Raw genomic sequence first — 14935 nt, 5'->3', positions numbered from 1 at the left:
CAGGAGCAACCTTTGGAGATTTCTCCATAACCCAGTTCATTTATTGTAACCGTGGTCAGCACTGGTGGTGGAAGGAAACCACCATGTGAGAAGATTTTATTATTATTCTGATAAAAAGACCATTAAGTGCTGGCTGCTTCCCTTAACACGACAGCAAAATAACAAGGCTGAATAAAAATGTTCATTCTATTGTACACTGAAGGTACTATTGCAACACGGAGAAGGCAGAGCAACGTGGCAGTTAGAATTTCACCATATCCCTACTCAAATGACCTGGGATTGACTATTTTAGATTTATGGCAAAAATATATTAAAAAAAAATAAATTACATTTTCAGCTTCAAGCACTATAGAAAAATCCACTTCCCACCTAGCTTTGCTTGGAGAACATCCCCCACTCTGTAACAGCCTCTTCGACTGCAGCTGAGACACAAATATCCATAAGCAATTACTACCAATGCCTGTGCAAGTCAAACCTATGGTTCTGTCTCTTACCTGTAATCTGACTCTGTCCTTGTGGATTAAAAGGACTTGGTGCAGAGTTCAGAGAGGGCCGTGGGCTCTGGGTCGGGACCCCTACTCTCATACTGGGATGAGGAATGCGCCCTAAATCACTGAGGCGCTCAGAGAACAAACTAGGTTTAGAGTCATCAAGCTTCTGTCTGTGCCCTGGAAACAGCAAATCATAAAATAAAAGCGTTAATAACAAGATTTAGTAATTTAACACACCCCCAAAATAACCCCAAAATGGTCTCTAAGGACCTGTTACTAGATTTAGTGGATTTACAGGTATCTCAGCTACCCCCAATAACAGAGAAACATTGTGAGGGGGTTGTGTTTTGGACATGGTTGTGCTGGTGAAAGCCTTATCAAGCACAGCTGTGCCCATACACGTGTAACATATTACAATTTGGATCAAAATAAGCACTTATCAGGACACCCACACAAGGTCTTTTTTGTCTTTTTCTTTTCTTTTCTCCTTTAACTACCCAAGGTAGTTAAACAGGCAAACTTTCCCTTCCAAAAGCAAGCCTCATATGTACCTACAACTTAACAACTGGGACAATTACTCCATGCCTGGTTTAGATGTTGTGGATTTTTGCAAAGAAAATGCAAGCTTTTCTTCTCCCCTTATTTTTTTTTTTTCTTTAACTCTGTTATAGTTAGTCATTAGCTTTCATTCCTCTGGGAGATTTTCCAAAAAGTAATTAGTGCCTGTCAGTTGAGAAGAGCAGTATCCAAGGAAAACCTCTAAACCTGCTGGCCAGTATTGGGCCCTACACACCCTTGCATGGTCAGCCTTCCTCAGTGCTCCTACTGCACTCACCCAAAAAAGGCCAATTTCCCCTGGATATATTTGGAACACTCATTTAGGAGTGTTTTGCTGACAAAATATGAAGGGGGAAAATGGCAAAGCACTGGGATGCCCCCAATGGTCCTGCTTTTGCTGTCATTGAGATGTTTCAAGAGCAAGGGCTTTGCTTCTCTAATGGTTGTATTTTTGCTCCTAGGTTTAATTTCTTTCCAAAGGATGCTCCTTGTCCAATGGTGCCTTTGAACGTGAGGTGCAAAAGGTGTTATTTCTATCATTCAGCACAGGGAGAAAAAGGTATGCATAGAGATTGAGGACAGGACTAATTTTACTTAACTTTAACCATTCATAAATCAGGCATATAGTCTAAACTCTTCTAATGTAGACTTCCTCTTCGGTTAATGGAAAGAAATAGCTACTTCCAGAGGGCAATTCATCTCATTTGTCTCTGACACTCGCCTTAAAACAGCATGATTCACCTCCTGAATTTGCTTTCTCTTCCTTCTCTGATCAGAGAGGGAGCACACATGACTGGTTTAATTAGACGCCCTCGCCATTAGTCAACGTTAAATGGAATGAAGCCTACCCTAAGTTACAGATCAAGGTCATGCAAAAAGCCTCTGGCAGAGCTGAAAGGGGGGCCCAGACTCCTTGATTTCAACCCAGAAACAAATCTGCCTCCATCCCTATAAGCAGTGCCAGGGCCCTGGCACAAGCAATAATTGGGGGGGGTATTTTAATGCTTTTAACATTTTAACAGGAAGGGTCTCTGGTATGGTTTGGGCTTGAACCCTTCCAAATAATCACCAGTGGCTTGAGATAATCCATGTTGTTCCTCAGCAGTATGAATACAGCCATCTGTCTGGAGTCTACAAGAGTTCAGCTCTGCAAACATGGGAAGATTGTCCCATCAGTCTTTGGGCCATAGAACCAATGCTGTTCAATTTATGTTAGAAGCAGAAACGAGGCCACTGAATCTTGAGATTGAACTATCAGGCTACCACTGCTAAAAAAAAAAAAGCTTTTTAATAGTAATTCTCACCACAGTACTGAGTACATGCGTCCCCACCATCTAATTGGTACCACAGTGCCAACATGGCACGTAGGCAATGCAATATCCAAACTAAATAAACCCAGACTGGATTCAGAGAAATCATAGCTCTAGACAGAGAAGGGTTCAGGTTGGGAGATGAGGGGAACTTGATGGGATTTAACTTTGGAAAAGCTTCTCTAGCAATTTTAAAAAAGTAATTAGTTGACCCATAATTTGGTACTTTGAAGTCTGGGTTTTCTCCCCCGTAATGACTCAGTCTAAAAGCACGGGGTAGGCGGGAGCCTTCTCCTTAGGGAGAAAGTGCTGCTCCATGCTAGAGCTGCCATGGGTGCCTACTCCCCTCTTGAGAAAAGTATCAACCATTTTAAATAGGGAATGACTTTTAGGCTTGTAAAAACTCCATAATAGCAGTTTAATTAGCAAGATCACATCCAAACTGTACTCTTCAGCATTATAGTCTCAATCCATTTAAACTAAGATTTGTACAATTTGGGTGCTGCCAAATTTGAAGAAATTACTTTTACATACACATGCAGTCAGTATTATCTTGGGATTTCTCCCTCTTCTTTTCCTCCACAATTTTTATGCATTTGCTTTTCCCTTTGCTAGTAATATTTTCCACTATGTTTTCTAAAGACATATCCTTCCCCTCCATTTTCTCTTCTGCTCATTCCTGATCATCCTTTGGCAAATTGAGCAACCAGGGATAGTGGAAGGTCTCCCTGTCCATGGCAGGGGTTTTGAGCAAGATGATCTTTAACTCCCCTTTCAACCTAAACAATTCTGGGACTTTGTGAAATTCAAGAGGTCTCAAAATAAGGCAAATGTTATAAGCCCATCACCAGTCTCACACACGAGAGTCGATTTTAGCTGGGAATGAATTCACTCCCAAAGTGAATTTGATTTAGAATTTCTGTAGAAAAAAACCCTGTGCTATGTTCATGTAGTGACCTTTTAACTAAAGAACCACTAACAAACTGGTGCATAATCTATTTCAGTTGTCCTCAGGTAACTCAATAAATAATTTATTACACAGGTCACCACCATTCCTGCACTGACCTGTGCCAGATAACCCTCAGCCTTGTTTTCATCACATTCTGCTTGGTCATACACAGCTTTGTTAGAACAGAGTTTATACTTAATTATGTGTATTATAGCAGAGCTCTGGTTAATAGAGCACTTTAGGACAGGCAGGGGAAAAAAAAAAAGAAAAAAAGAAACCGAAAAAGAAGGGGCATACAGGAAGAAGAAAAAAGATTTCCACATCTGGTTGAATTGAAATGATCTATAGATGTGTGGGTTTGGGTGTTGCTACTTCCCCCCCACCCACCCAAAAAAAAAAAAAAAAGTAGGGAAGAGAGAGCTCTATGCACATCTGGAAGACCCCAGGCATCAATGGAACTGCAAGTCCCCAGAAACCAGCAAGGGGCCAAAGGCAGACTTGCCTTCCCCTTCTGGACATTTAAAATTTAGGGTTGTAACACGGAGTCATGTTGTGACAAAGGGATCCACAGAAGGAGCCACAGTCCCCGAGTGAAATATCCCAGGGAGACAAGATGACATTGCAGCTTTGCACATTATGGGTTTCTCTGCTTTGATAAAGGCTGAGACGTGCTCACACTGGAAGTAAGCAGGAAACTCAAAAAAACCTTTGTATTCAGGAGGTGCTCACAAAGGCGTGTGGGCAATTTAAAGAAATGTCCTGCCTTGATTTCTGCGCAGGAAAAAATATCCTGTTAAGTATGGAGGAGCCATGAGGTATGGGCTGAAAACACTCTAAAAAGACCTTCTGAGTAGCACATAAGCAGCAGGAATGAAATATGTGATACATGTTTAAAACTCATTCCACAAGCTGCTTTTCATCTCTCATTGATATATGCGTCCGTTGACAGAGAAATTCCTGATCCCAGGGGAGTGTGCTAAGAAAAGCTGTATTCCTCAGTCTCAGTACTGAGGCATAATTTTATTTCAGGAAAAAAGATTAGGGTAGCAAGTGTGGATAGCTGAGGGAGAATCCATGATCTGCTGCAGCAGTGAGTACATCAAAAAGCAATATAGAAACTATGTGAAGAGTAGAATAAAATAGTGTTATAGCTACCCCAATGCCTGCAACACTTCATTTAGTGCCTGTTGCTCTGTTGTAAAGATGAATTTGTAGAATGGATTTGGCTTGGAGGGGAAAAAGAATGCTTGTGGACTTAAGCAGACTTGGATGTGAAATGTTGTGAAAAATAAATGGAAGCTGACCCATGAGTCTCTGACTAAGAATGGGACCCAGTAGCCACTGGAAAAGATCATGTCACCAGTGAGGAGATGGGAAAGAGATGAGAAAAACTGAGAGTTCAAAGTCAAGAGCTAAACAAGCTGTTCAGATTTGTCTGCTGGCACAGTACAAAACACACTGCATATCAGAAATCCAGTGTTTGCTCCAAAATAACAAGAAATATTCTGATCTTTCACCACTACTCAGCTGTTTCAAGCCAAACACCAACCTGAATAAATTTCTGGAGACAGAAACATTGTCATTAACCCTCTCCTGTGCCAATTTTGGCCATTTTACATGAATCAAATCAGTACTGAGAGTGCTGTAAGGTCAGTGAAAACTGCAGCCAGCCAGTCAGTGCCTGTGCTGCTGCTGCTTCTGCTCGCCAGCCCAGCCTCAGAACATGTTCGTGTGGCCCATGGAAGCTGATGTTCAATTATCACATCCCAGGCATGGCAGAAGATGTGAGGAGTCTTCATCTCCAGCTTAATCATTTCAGTTTAAACTAAGCAAAGGACTGTCTTCCAGATCAAAGCAAGGCAATCTCGAGTCTGCTGGATGTGGTAACTGGAAAGGGACGTGAGCTCGTCTCTCATCACTGAACTTCCACCACTCTGCTGGAGGAGGCAAGATGTAAATCGGTCTGTGGAAGAGGCTGACTTGCAGAATGTAAATGTGGTGTTGATGCTTGAATATTTTTACCTCCTCAGGGAGGAGGGGTGTGCGTTTTTATCTTTCAGCTTGTGGGTGTGGAACTGAAAACTAATCAGATTACGCTACACGTGGCCTTGCCAGATGCTGACACTCAGGGACTCCCTTTCTTTGTACCGTGTACACCACCCACCAGCTTTTTTGTGTGGTTTTTTTTTTCCTGGTACCCAGGAGATCTGGTAACCAGATTTTCAGCAGATGCTTTTATCACTCCTCATTGGGCTAGCTATTTTCAGTCATCACCCAGTTCTATCTTTTTCTGCTTTTGCCTTAGCAAGAAGTATTGTGGGAGTCAGGTGTCTCCATAAAAGAGGCAAGGGATGGCAGAAAGGTGATGGCAGTAAGAGCCCAGGCTGTCACCTGCTGGAGACACATTTTCTGGGACATCCCAAGCAGAATGGAGGGTGATGACCCATTGTGAAATGCCACCATGGCTTCTGTTAGCTTATGTCACGAATGCGCTCAGCACCAGACAGTGAAGTTCAGAGTCATTCCATGGAGTGACTACAGCTGGAAAAGCAAGCCCACTTAGACAAAAATTCTTTGAGCTCAAGGGCTAGTAACCAAGGATTTCTACAGCTCTGGGTGCAGTGAACCAACAGGAAAAGGAACTTTTCTTCAGGTTAAGGGGTGGCAGAAAGTAGGAGAATCACCCGGTTCATGACCTGTGAATTTGTAGGCTGTGCACCTCTGTCTCTTAACACCAAGAAAAACGCAACAGAGATCAAGAACCCAAATTTTGATTTTTCCCACTGTTTTCCAAAGTGCTTTAAAAAGGTAAAGAGTGGGCATATTTTTTTCTACTAACCCTACATGTCTTCGAGACAGGCCCTTTGATTTTTTCTCTTTTAACCCTGGAACACCAGCAGCATTCCAGTGTACATTGTAGTGTCTACTCTTCTGCATACACGTAGTAGAAGACAATTTCACACCACAAAAAAGACAAGCTACCTGTCCTCTAATTTCACCACAAATTCTCCTTAAATTCTCTCTGCAGGCCTACCTGCATTTCATCCTGTTTGGTTTTGTGGAACAGGGGTAACTGGAAGGTACTGATATGGGCTTGACTGAATTCAGCTACAGGCTGATAAAGCTGAAGTCAAGGGACCCACATTTATGCCACAGCAAAGGAGTTGAGACCTGAGCCTAAGGCTTCCTAACAGCTGTTGTGCAGGGACTGCATAATGCTGAGCATTCACCATGAAGCAAAAATACTCACTGATCTGTTACACATTTCAGACAATACTTTACTGCAGCAAGATGTCACTCCAAAGCAGTGTCAATCTATGCACTGGAGGTAAAAATAAGGGAGCCATAAACCAGAAGCCCAGAAGATTCACATTAGCTTTTGGCAAGGAAAAAACCTCTGAAGAAAGTCGTGAGGGTCCCTCTTGTGTCCCTTGCCTTGTGACAAATTGTCATTGGACTGGTTTCTCCCCACCCAATCCTGCTGAATGCACCCAATCCAAAGTTCATGGAAAAAAACCCAAAACACAAGAGCCAAACAATTTTTGCCCAGGAAAGGAGAAAGCTTGGAACCCTTCCAGTCTCTTAGGTAAAGACACAATTATGAGAAGAAAAATATAATCCACCCAAGAGACATAATTACATAATTAGGCCATAGGCTGTGCATAGGAAAGGTTCTTATAGTTCATAAAACAAGGAGCTACATAGGTGCAGTAACTGTAGTTAATTCACTCAATGAAGAAAAAAAAAAAGTTTGTTTTTTAAATAGCTAAGGGCACCAGTTTGCATTAGACTGGGAGTTTAGTCTTCTGACTGTACACAGAGCCCTGTTCGTGCCAACAGGAGTCACTCAGACGCAGGCAGAAAACAAGACCCTGTCTCTTTTTGTTCTTAAAAAAGGCATATTTTTACCCAAAGCAGCTCAGGCCTGTACCTGAAACTACTGCAGAGAAAAGGAAATAATAAAGACAGACAAATGCACGCTGTGGAGGGGCTCAGTTCCTGTGGAACAGATCTAACGTGTATCCATTTGCCAAAATCCCAATGAGCCCCTCCTCCCTGACTCCTGCTCTGCAGGTTACTGGTATGGGTCCATAAGGGCCAGATCCGGATCCTGGGGGAACCAGGGACATTTCCATCTTCCCAGAGCTGTGGCTCCTACCCTGGGTGAGCAGAGGCAAAGGGAGTTGGAACCTCAGCACTGAGGACAAGCCTATGGAACACCTCTGGTGTCAGTGGTCATCGCCCCACTGATTTACTGGGAGCAGAGGAAATGCCCTCTCAACTCATCCCACCAGGACAAAAAGGGTAGGTTGGAGGGAGAAAGGGGAAGGAAGGGTGAGAAGAAATGACCCATGGGGGTGTAACCTGTGTCCCTTTGTACCTGTGGGAATGACTCTAAAGCTTTGAGGACACAAAGTGCTTTCTAAACTTCAGCTGGGGACCGTGAAGAGCATGGACCCAGCTGAAAGTAGACCCAGAGGCTGGGGGTTTTCACTGAACTGCAACAGCTGCAAAGGAACCTCCTGCTCACAGAATTTCTCTACACAGAGAGGTAAAAAATGCCTCCTTGGAGCAGGGCTCCAGGCTGCTCGTCTGGCAGCTGAGGGACTGATGGGGACAGATGGCAGGGGCTGAGCTGGCCAGGCACTGCACAGGAAAGGGTTTGTTAAAGCAGCAAAATTGGGAGATCTAACAAATGAAACCAAAACGGTGCTTTGAGAAAAAGGACAGACCGAGCAGGAAAGGCTCCAGTGGGCTTGCTTTTGCACCAGTTCCCTCCTACCCTCCAATTCATCCAGAGCTGCAAGAGTCATGCAGCTCTCTGCTCTGACTCTGTACTCAAGGTGAATGAGCCAGGTCTGCCATTGCTGCAGTGGTGGGGTTGTTCCTTTCTCTTTTCTTTTTGAAAAACTTTCTAATTCTGATTAAGATTTTGAAGCTTTTTCAAATTTGAGCAACACACAGTAGGATCATCAGCCTAAAAAGGCCAGCTCAGGGAAGGAGCAGGTGGGACCCCCTTGCTCCACAATGCCCTGCCTTTACCTTTATCCATCCTTGATGAACATAAAGGAATCTGTGTTCACGTGAGCCAGGAAACCAGCTAAACATTGCTGGTATCGCCACTTGTAGACATTAAAGACAACTCTTATAAACAGAGACTGTCACGCAAGTCTCAGTCCCTGCCTTAGCTCCCTTTGCATGCTGGTATCTGTTACACTCTCCCCCTCCTCCTCCCCCTTTTTTCATCAGAAGCAGGGATGAGGGAAAACAAGGGCAGTCCCGAAAAGCTCAAGAGCTCTTCATTCTGATTTATCATCCTCATGAACGCAGCAAAATCTTTGAGGAGCAAAGTTTCCCCCCTCCCCCCTCCAAGAAGGTAGCTGTCCTGCAAATATCTCACCAGTTTCTGCTGTTTGTTTGCTGCAGCACCAGGCAGTAAAGATCATAGTGAGGAAGGGGGTAAAGGAGGGGGAGAGAAAAAAAATCTCCTTGAACTGGCTTCCCTCCAGCTGGCAGGAGAGGATGGTTTTCTTAACGCTTGTGAAACCTGATTACTTAAAAAGAATAAGAAGGGGGGGGGGGAGGAATGATGTAAACACAGCCATTAAACCAGACTTAAGGCGCTTAGTTTAAATCTAGTGTAGAGCTCTCGGATGCTGCACTGCTCTCTAGACATCAATAGGTGCATTTTCATTCCTGGTTTTGTTTTACACCCCCAAAACCAGGAGCGCACTACACGCTGAACGCTGCGGTTACAGTGGGAATTCAGGCATGGAAGACACAGCAGTTAAGCAATAATGGATGGATGTGTGTGTGTTTGGTATCTTTCAACAGATTGTTTTGCTGTGTTAGAAAACTACTGTGTTTATATCCATGCAGCAGGTTTTAAGCAGACAGTTTAAACTTGAATAAAGCGGGACATTTCTAAAATAACCTTGCTAATGCAATTCAGATGGCTAAAGAAACCTGAAAATGCGGTTAAAAAGAAAAAAAAGATGCCGTTTCAATCTATACTGGTGGGTAACATGATCTAAACTCTGAAAGAAAACAGTCTTTACAAGTTCAGTTTGAAGGATTATCTTGTGTATCAGCACCCTCTGTGGCAGAGTTAGCATTTATCCACGTATCCACCCATGTTAATGCTGTTGCACAATTTACTACAGCCGTGATAGACAGATAATTGCTTTATCCACCCAAGTGTAATAAACGGAGTCTGCTGCGTTAATCCTTGTGTTCTTATTGTCGGCAAATGCCAAGTAAGGGAGAGACGTACACTGAAAACTCTGTCCTCTCCTTCCAAAACTACTGGAGTTTACTCGCCCTCAGACCTGCTAAAGTGTTCTTACTGCATTCCACTCCCCTGCTTGCAGCGCCAAGTATTTTGAGTAGTATCAAGTTATTGTTATATAAAGGGCACCTACACTCAGGCTATATGGAGGCAGAAGCCAGGATGCAGCAGCCTTTGGGAAAAAAAAAACCAACCACCCAACCAACCACCCTCAAACATCTTTTCCTACTCAGTAAGTAAAACAGGCCAAGTATTTTCTGTTCCTGGGCATAGCACAGAAAGTAATTACCTGTCCTTCTAAAACTGGACATCTATTCAGTTTGTGTGGAGTCTGTCTGACTGCTGAAAAATGTCATTTAGCTGCTGGCTGATCGGTGTTTCCACAAAAATCTATAAAGATTTTTTATTTTGAATGTCAAAAACAGGCGTATCCTTTAAAAGGTTTACAGATTCCTGGCGGCTCCATGAGCTTAGGTTTGTGGCATCAAATTTGTAATGACAGTTTGATGGATGTCTCCCTTTCTTCCTCCTGAAAGGTATAAGGAATTGGTGGTTTCCCAATAAAAATTACGCTTAACACTATTCTTTGCTCTTATTTTTACTCACAAATGCTTAAAATGTCTGGTGCTGCTGGCAGTGAGTGGGTTCATGGGGCAACTCTCATGCTACACGAGGCATTCAACTTTCTGTGTACTCAGAGCTCTTGCACAAGCACCTACATGATGTTCAAGTTCTGAGGAAGGACAGCCTTAAGCAGCACATAAACACTGCAGCTGGGCTTAAGAGGAGAAACATTGGCCTGAAGATGTTGCCAACAATCCTGCAGGTGAGTTGCAGTTTTTAACCCTTGTTATGCTTCACCTCTCCCTGCCAATGCCAGCAGGGGCATTTAAGGCTCAGGTGGAGGCTTAGATGGATTAACTTCTGCTTTCAGGTCTTTGAGAGAAAGAAAAAGGGTAGGTTTAGATTAGATATTAAGAAGAAATTCTTTACTGTGGGGGTGGTGAGATACTAGAAAATGTTGCCCAGAGAAGCTGCCACAACCCTGGAAGTGTTCAAAACCTGGTTGGATGGGGCTTGGAGGAACCTGGGGTAGTGGAATGTGTCCCTGCCCACAGGGGAAGGGGCTGCTAGAATTAGATTTTTTAAGGTTTTTGGACTGGAACCATTCTATGATTCTATGATGTAAAAGATAAAACACAGACATAAAGGATGAATGGATGGGGGTTGGGTGTGACAAAGTTGCCCCCTGACTATCACTACTGATATTGAAATGGAAGGTGTTTTATGTATATTCAGACAATTAATAGCTGATACTTCCTTTAATAATTTGGATGATGCAGTACAAAGCACAATTAGAAAATCTTTAGATGATTTCCAGTAAGGTGGAATCTTCATACTTGGAGAAATAGCTCAGAATTCAGAATGAACTTAGCAAGGAAGAGAAATTGTGCTTGACATGTCATTAGTAAGATGACATGCAGTAAAAGTTAAGTGCTTTGTGTTACACTTTGGAACAAGAAGCCAAATGCACCACAATGACAAACCTATTAACCAGCAGCCCTGCAGAGAAGGTCTGGGGGTGGCAGGGAGTTGCACGTTGAATATGAGTCAATAATGGCATTCTGTTTCCTTTTTTTTCAAAAAAATGAAGTAAATGCATTTCTGGGAAAGATTAATGGTCATGTTACATACAAGACATAGAAGGTATCTATTACAGGCTGCTCAGAAATGGTGAGACATCAGCTGGACTGCTTTATTCAGTGTGGGACACCACCCTCTAAGAAAGATGCAGACAGATGAGAGAGAATCCAGAGAAGAGCAACAGGAGCGATAACAGATTCAGAAAGCATGAGCAACATGGAAAAGTTGAAGGAAATACATTTGTTTAGTCTAGAAAACAGACTAGCAGGAAAGGACATGATAAGAGTAAAATGTTTTCTACAGAAAATGGTAATCGATTGATCTCTGTGTCATCTGAGAACAGCACAAGAAAAAGCTGCCTTCAGCTGAGGTAGAGGAGATTTAAGAGATTAATGTACAGTATTAGCAAATTCCTTTTTAAGTATAAAGGGAAAAAACCATCACAAACTCCAGACTTGGTAAGTAAGTGGAAGGCTCAGTACTGGAGGATTTAAAAATTTGGACAGAAGTCAGTGATGATCTAAGTATATCTAATACTTCCTCTGAGTAAAAATGGACTAGGCTGCCTGAGGTTTCTTTTTAGCCCTACTGTTCTGGGGCTGAGTGATTGTCTGTGCTTGGTGAAGTCACGTACACAATACTTGGAACATGAGTCCATGCAGTCAGCAGCTCCTGCTAACTGAGGGCCTGATGCTGCAAAGAGCTCAGGACCTTGAGCTGCCATGGAAGGGCAGAGCAAAATGTCTGCTCAGCTATTCCTGACTACAGAGAACCCGGGGGGGTTGGAAATGCTGGTCTTAAACCCTCTGTTCCAGGAGTTCCTACAGCTCTAACTTCAGAGTAAGTATCATTTCTTTGCCTCACAGTGGATATTACAAGACTGACTTCACCATTAATTTAGAGAGCAGGACTCTGAGTGTCCACTAGTTTTTGAGGAATACACAACAAACTAAAACTATAATTTCTCACCCAGTTCTTGAGAGTATTCCTGCAACCCCCAGGGAAGGTCCAGATCCTAATTCATGATTGGTTTTGGTTTTTGCTTTCTTATCTGTGTGCTGGCTGGTTACTCAAAGAGAGATGGTCCCACAAAGAGTAGCCTTGGCCATTCTCTTAAAACTTCTCTCCATGCCAGTATGAAGAACAAGAGACACCAAAATGACAAATTTCTTGGGGAAAATCCCAAACACTAAACCCAGATGCAAAGGACAAGCTGTCTTCTATGAGAGTGTAGAGAACTCCTCAATGCAGTGGACTATAAAATCCTGGGATTTTCCAACAAGACAGCCTCATTATTTACATTATTTCTTCCTGAAAGTCTTTAATTCAAAATTAGCTCTATTGGGGTTTGTCTTTTTTTTTTCTTTTTTTTTTTCTTTTTTTTTTTTTTTTTTTTGTGGAAAGGAAAGAAAAGCTCCTTTCTGCTGTGAGCTACACAAACCCAACTCCCATCCTTGCTTCAGAAACTCCATCCCTGCGCACATTCATCTCACACAACCCCCGAGCCCTAAGAACGGCTGTGTCACCCCAGACCAGCTGTTTATTAGCACCATGCCCAAAAACACGAGATGCACGTTGCAGACCGAAGTTAAGCCTGCCCTGATGAGCTCTGCAGATTGCTAATTCAGTGCCTCAGCCAGGTGTTCAACCTGCTCAGGGGTGATGCCTCCTCCAAAAGCCCCAGGGGGGACAGAGGGGAGGGAGGGGAGCGACACCGCCGCATTTGGCCGCGAGGAATGTGAGATTTTTGTGAAGGACTCTGGCAGGGGGCTGACCCTTCTGCCGACAGTTGTTAAAGTTTGTTTAGTGACGGGGAGCCTCCCATGAACTTAAAAACAATAGGAAAACAGAGTCCTGGAGAATAAATCTCGCCCCCTGCGCCGGCTGCCCGCGCGTTTGGCTACCAGAAGGTAACAGATCCCCAGGAATGCGGGCGGCGGGGGGATGCGCCCGTCAGGCGGAGCTGGAGGGAGGCCAACACAAGCAGCGGGCGATGCCATTCACAGAGCGGAGAACAGAGCAGATGAACACCGGGAAAAGCCTGGGAAAGGCTGCGGGTACTGCAGGAATCATGTGCCCTCCGGCTGCTCCTGCAGGGAGCTCCTCAGGAGCTCACCCCAAAGAAACCCCAAAGAGCTCCTCTATCTCTTCCAGCCATATCAGATTGAGTAGAAAGTGGGGGTCTCCTCAAAGCATGTCAAAGGAGATCAGTCCAAGAAGGATCTGGGGTTTATTTATGAATTTGCAAATCTCCCTTGCCCACACACTGGGAGAACTCAGAGGGTTTTAACTTTTGGTCACCAGACGGGACACAGCATATGAGACAAGGAAACCACTGACTTGTCACCAGGCCCCTGACCTGTACAATCCTCAAATGGATTTTTTAAAGTAGATTATAGTTCACAGGCTGTACTTTTACCCTGCTGTAACTGCTTCATTTTTTCACTGATAAACAGGATTCTGCTTGGGCATGACTGGAAAGGGACTTTAGACAAGATCCTGGAGTGGTAGGACATGGGGAGATGGCTTTAAATTGAAAAAGGAGAGACTTAAATTATATTTTAGGGAGAAATTCTTTCCTGTGAGGCCCAGAGGAGCTTTGGCTGCCCCATCCCTGCAAGGCCACGTTGGACAGGACTTGGAGCAACCTGGTCTGGTGGAAGCTGCCTCTGCCCATGGCAGGGGCTTGGAATGAGATGATCTTTAAGTTCCCTTCCAACCCAAACTGTTCTGTGATTCTGTGATGCTGTGGGTGCAATCCACTGGAAAAAAAAAAAAAGGGAAAATCCAAGAAACACAAGCTTTAAATGCCTTGTTATAAAAAACACAAGTTGTCCAAATGGGCAGCTGTGTAGTTGATGGCTTTCAAAGATGTACACAAGCACATACATACATCTCTGTGGGTGTATGTATATATATGTGTGTGTGTGTGTGTATATATATATATATATATATATATATATATACATATGCCTGCTTCCAGCTTGGAAAGATGTTAGAACATATTGGATCATCACTGGCAGGTGTTTTGAATAATTTCTATTTTATTAATATTTTGGAGCGCCATTCAGTTTGGATGCCCACTACAGAGCAGCAGTGGAAACCATCCCTGCAATGCAAGAGTGGCAAGGATATTTTATTCTGCTCTTCTGCTCTACTAAAGCAGGCAGAAATAACACTGAAGTACTTAAATTCTGGAAATACTCATTATCCCCGTGCTATTAATATCACCTCAATAGCTTGTTCTATTTAAAGCAAGTTTCTTTCTTTGGGTTTTATTGTGCGGGTGGCAAATCCTTATTTAATTCAGAGGATAAAAATGTATGACCCTACAATTGGAAAAATGGGATTGTCTGGGGCCCAAGCCATCTGCCAGAGTCATGAACAGAGGCTTTGCCACCATCTTCAGTGGGAGACAGCCTGGCCTTAAAGACTTTACAGCTTGTATAGATTCAAATTTTAGTATTTGCTTTGATTTTAATGTCATATGACTCATTTAAAGGAATAATATACCTGCTTCCACTGTAATGGTTACAGTTCTGTCTCTGCAGGACCAAAATTTGATCCTTCAGTTATGGAATTTAGGTTCAAGCTCTCTAGTCTACCTTTTAGCCCCACTGTTTGCTTTTTTTACACAAAGAAAATAAGGCACACTCCAGCCATTGGCTCTCTGGATTAGAGGACAACGCTTACA

At 43.3% G+C, this 14935-nt stretch overlaps 1 protein-coding gene across 3 annotated transcripts in view; it reads right to left on the bottom strand.

The window, feature by feature from the left end:
* RUNX2 (RUNX family transcription factor 2) overlaps positions 1 to 14935 on the bottom strand; it is a gene marked incomplete at both ends in the record, with an annotated part of 213030 nt that overhangs the window by 101641 nt on the left and 96454 nt on the right. For all 3 annotated transcript variants that reach the window (XM_084203333.1, XM_084203334.1, XM_084203332.1), the window contains one exon: positions 495 to 668. In XM_084203333.1, coding sequence (XP_084059459.1) covers positions 495 to 668 — 174 coding nt within the window. The remainder of the gene's footprint in view (positions 1 to 494; positions 669 to 14935) is intronic.

Source organism: Fringilla coelebs, assembly GCF_963513975.1.
Source record: "Fringilla coelebs genome assembly, chromosome: 3".
Taxonomy (NCBI): Eukaryota; Metazoa; Chordata; class Aves; order Passeriformes; family Fringillidae; genus Fringilla; species Fringilla coelebs.
The sequence above is the reverse complement of the archived record's forward strand: the minus strand, read 5'-3'. Positions and strand labels throughout refer to the sequence as shown.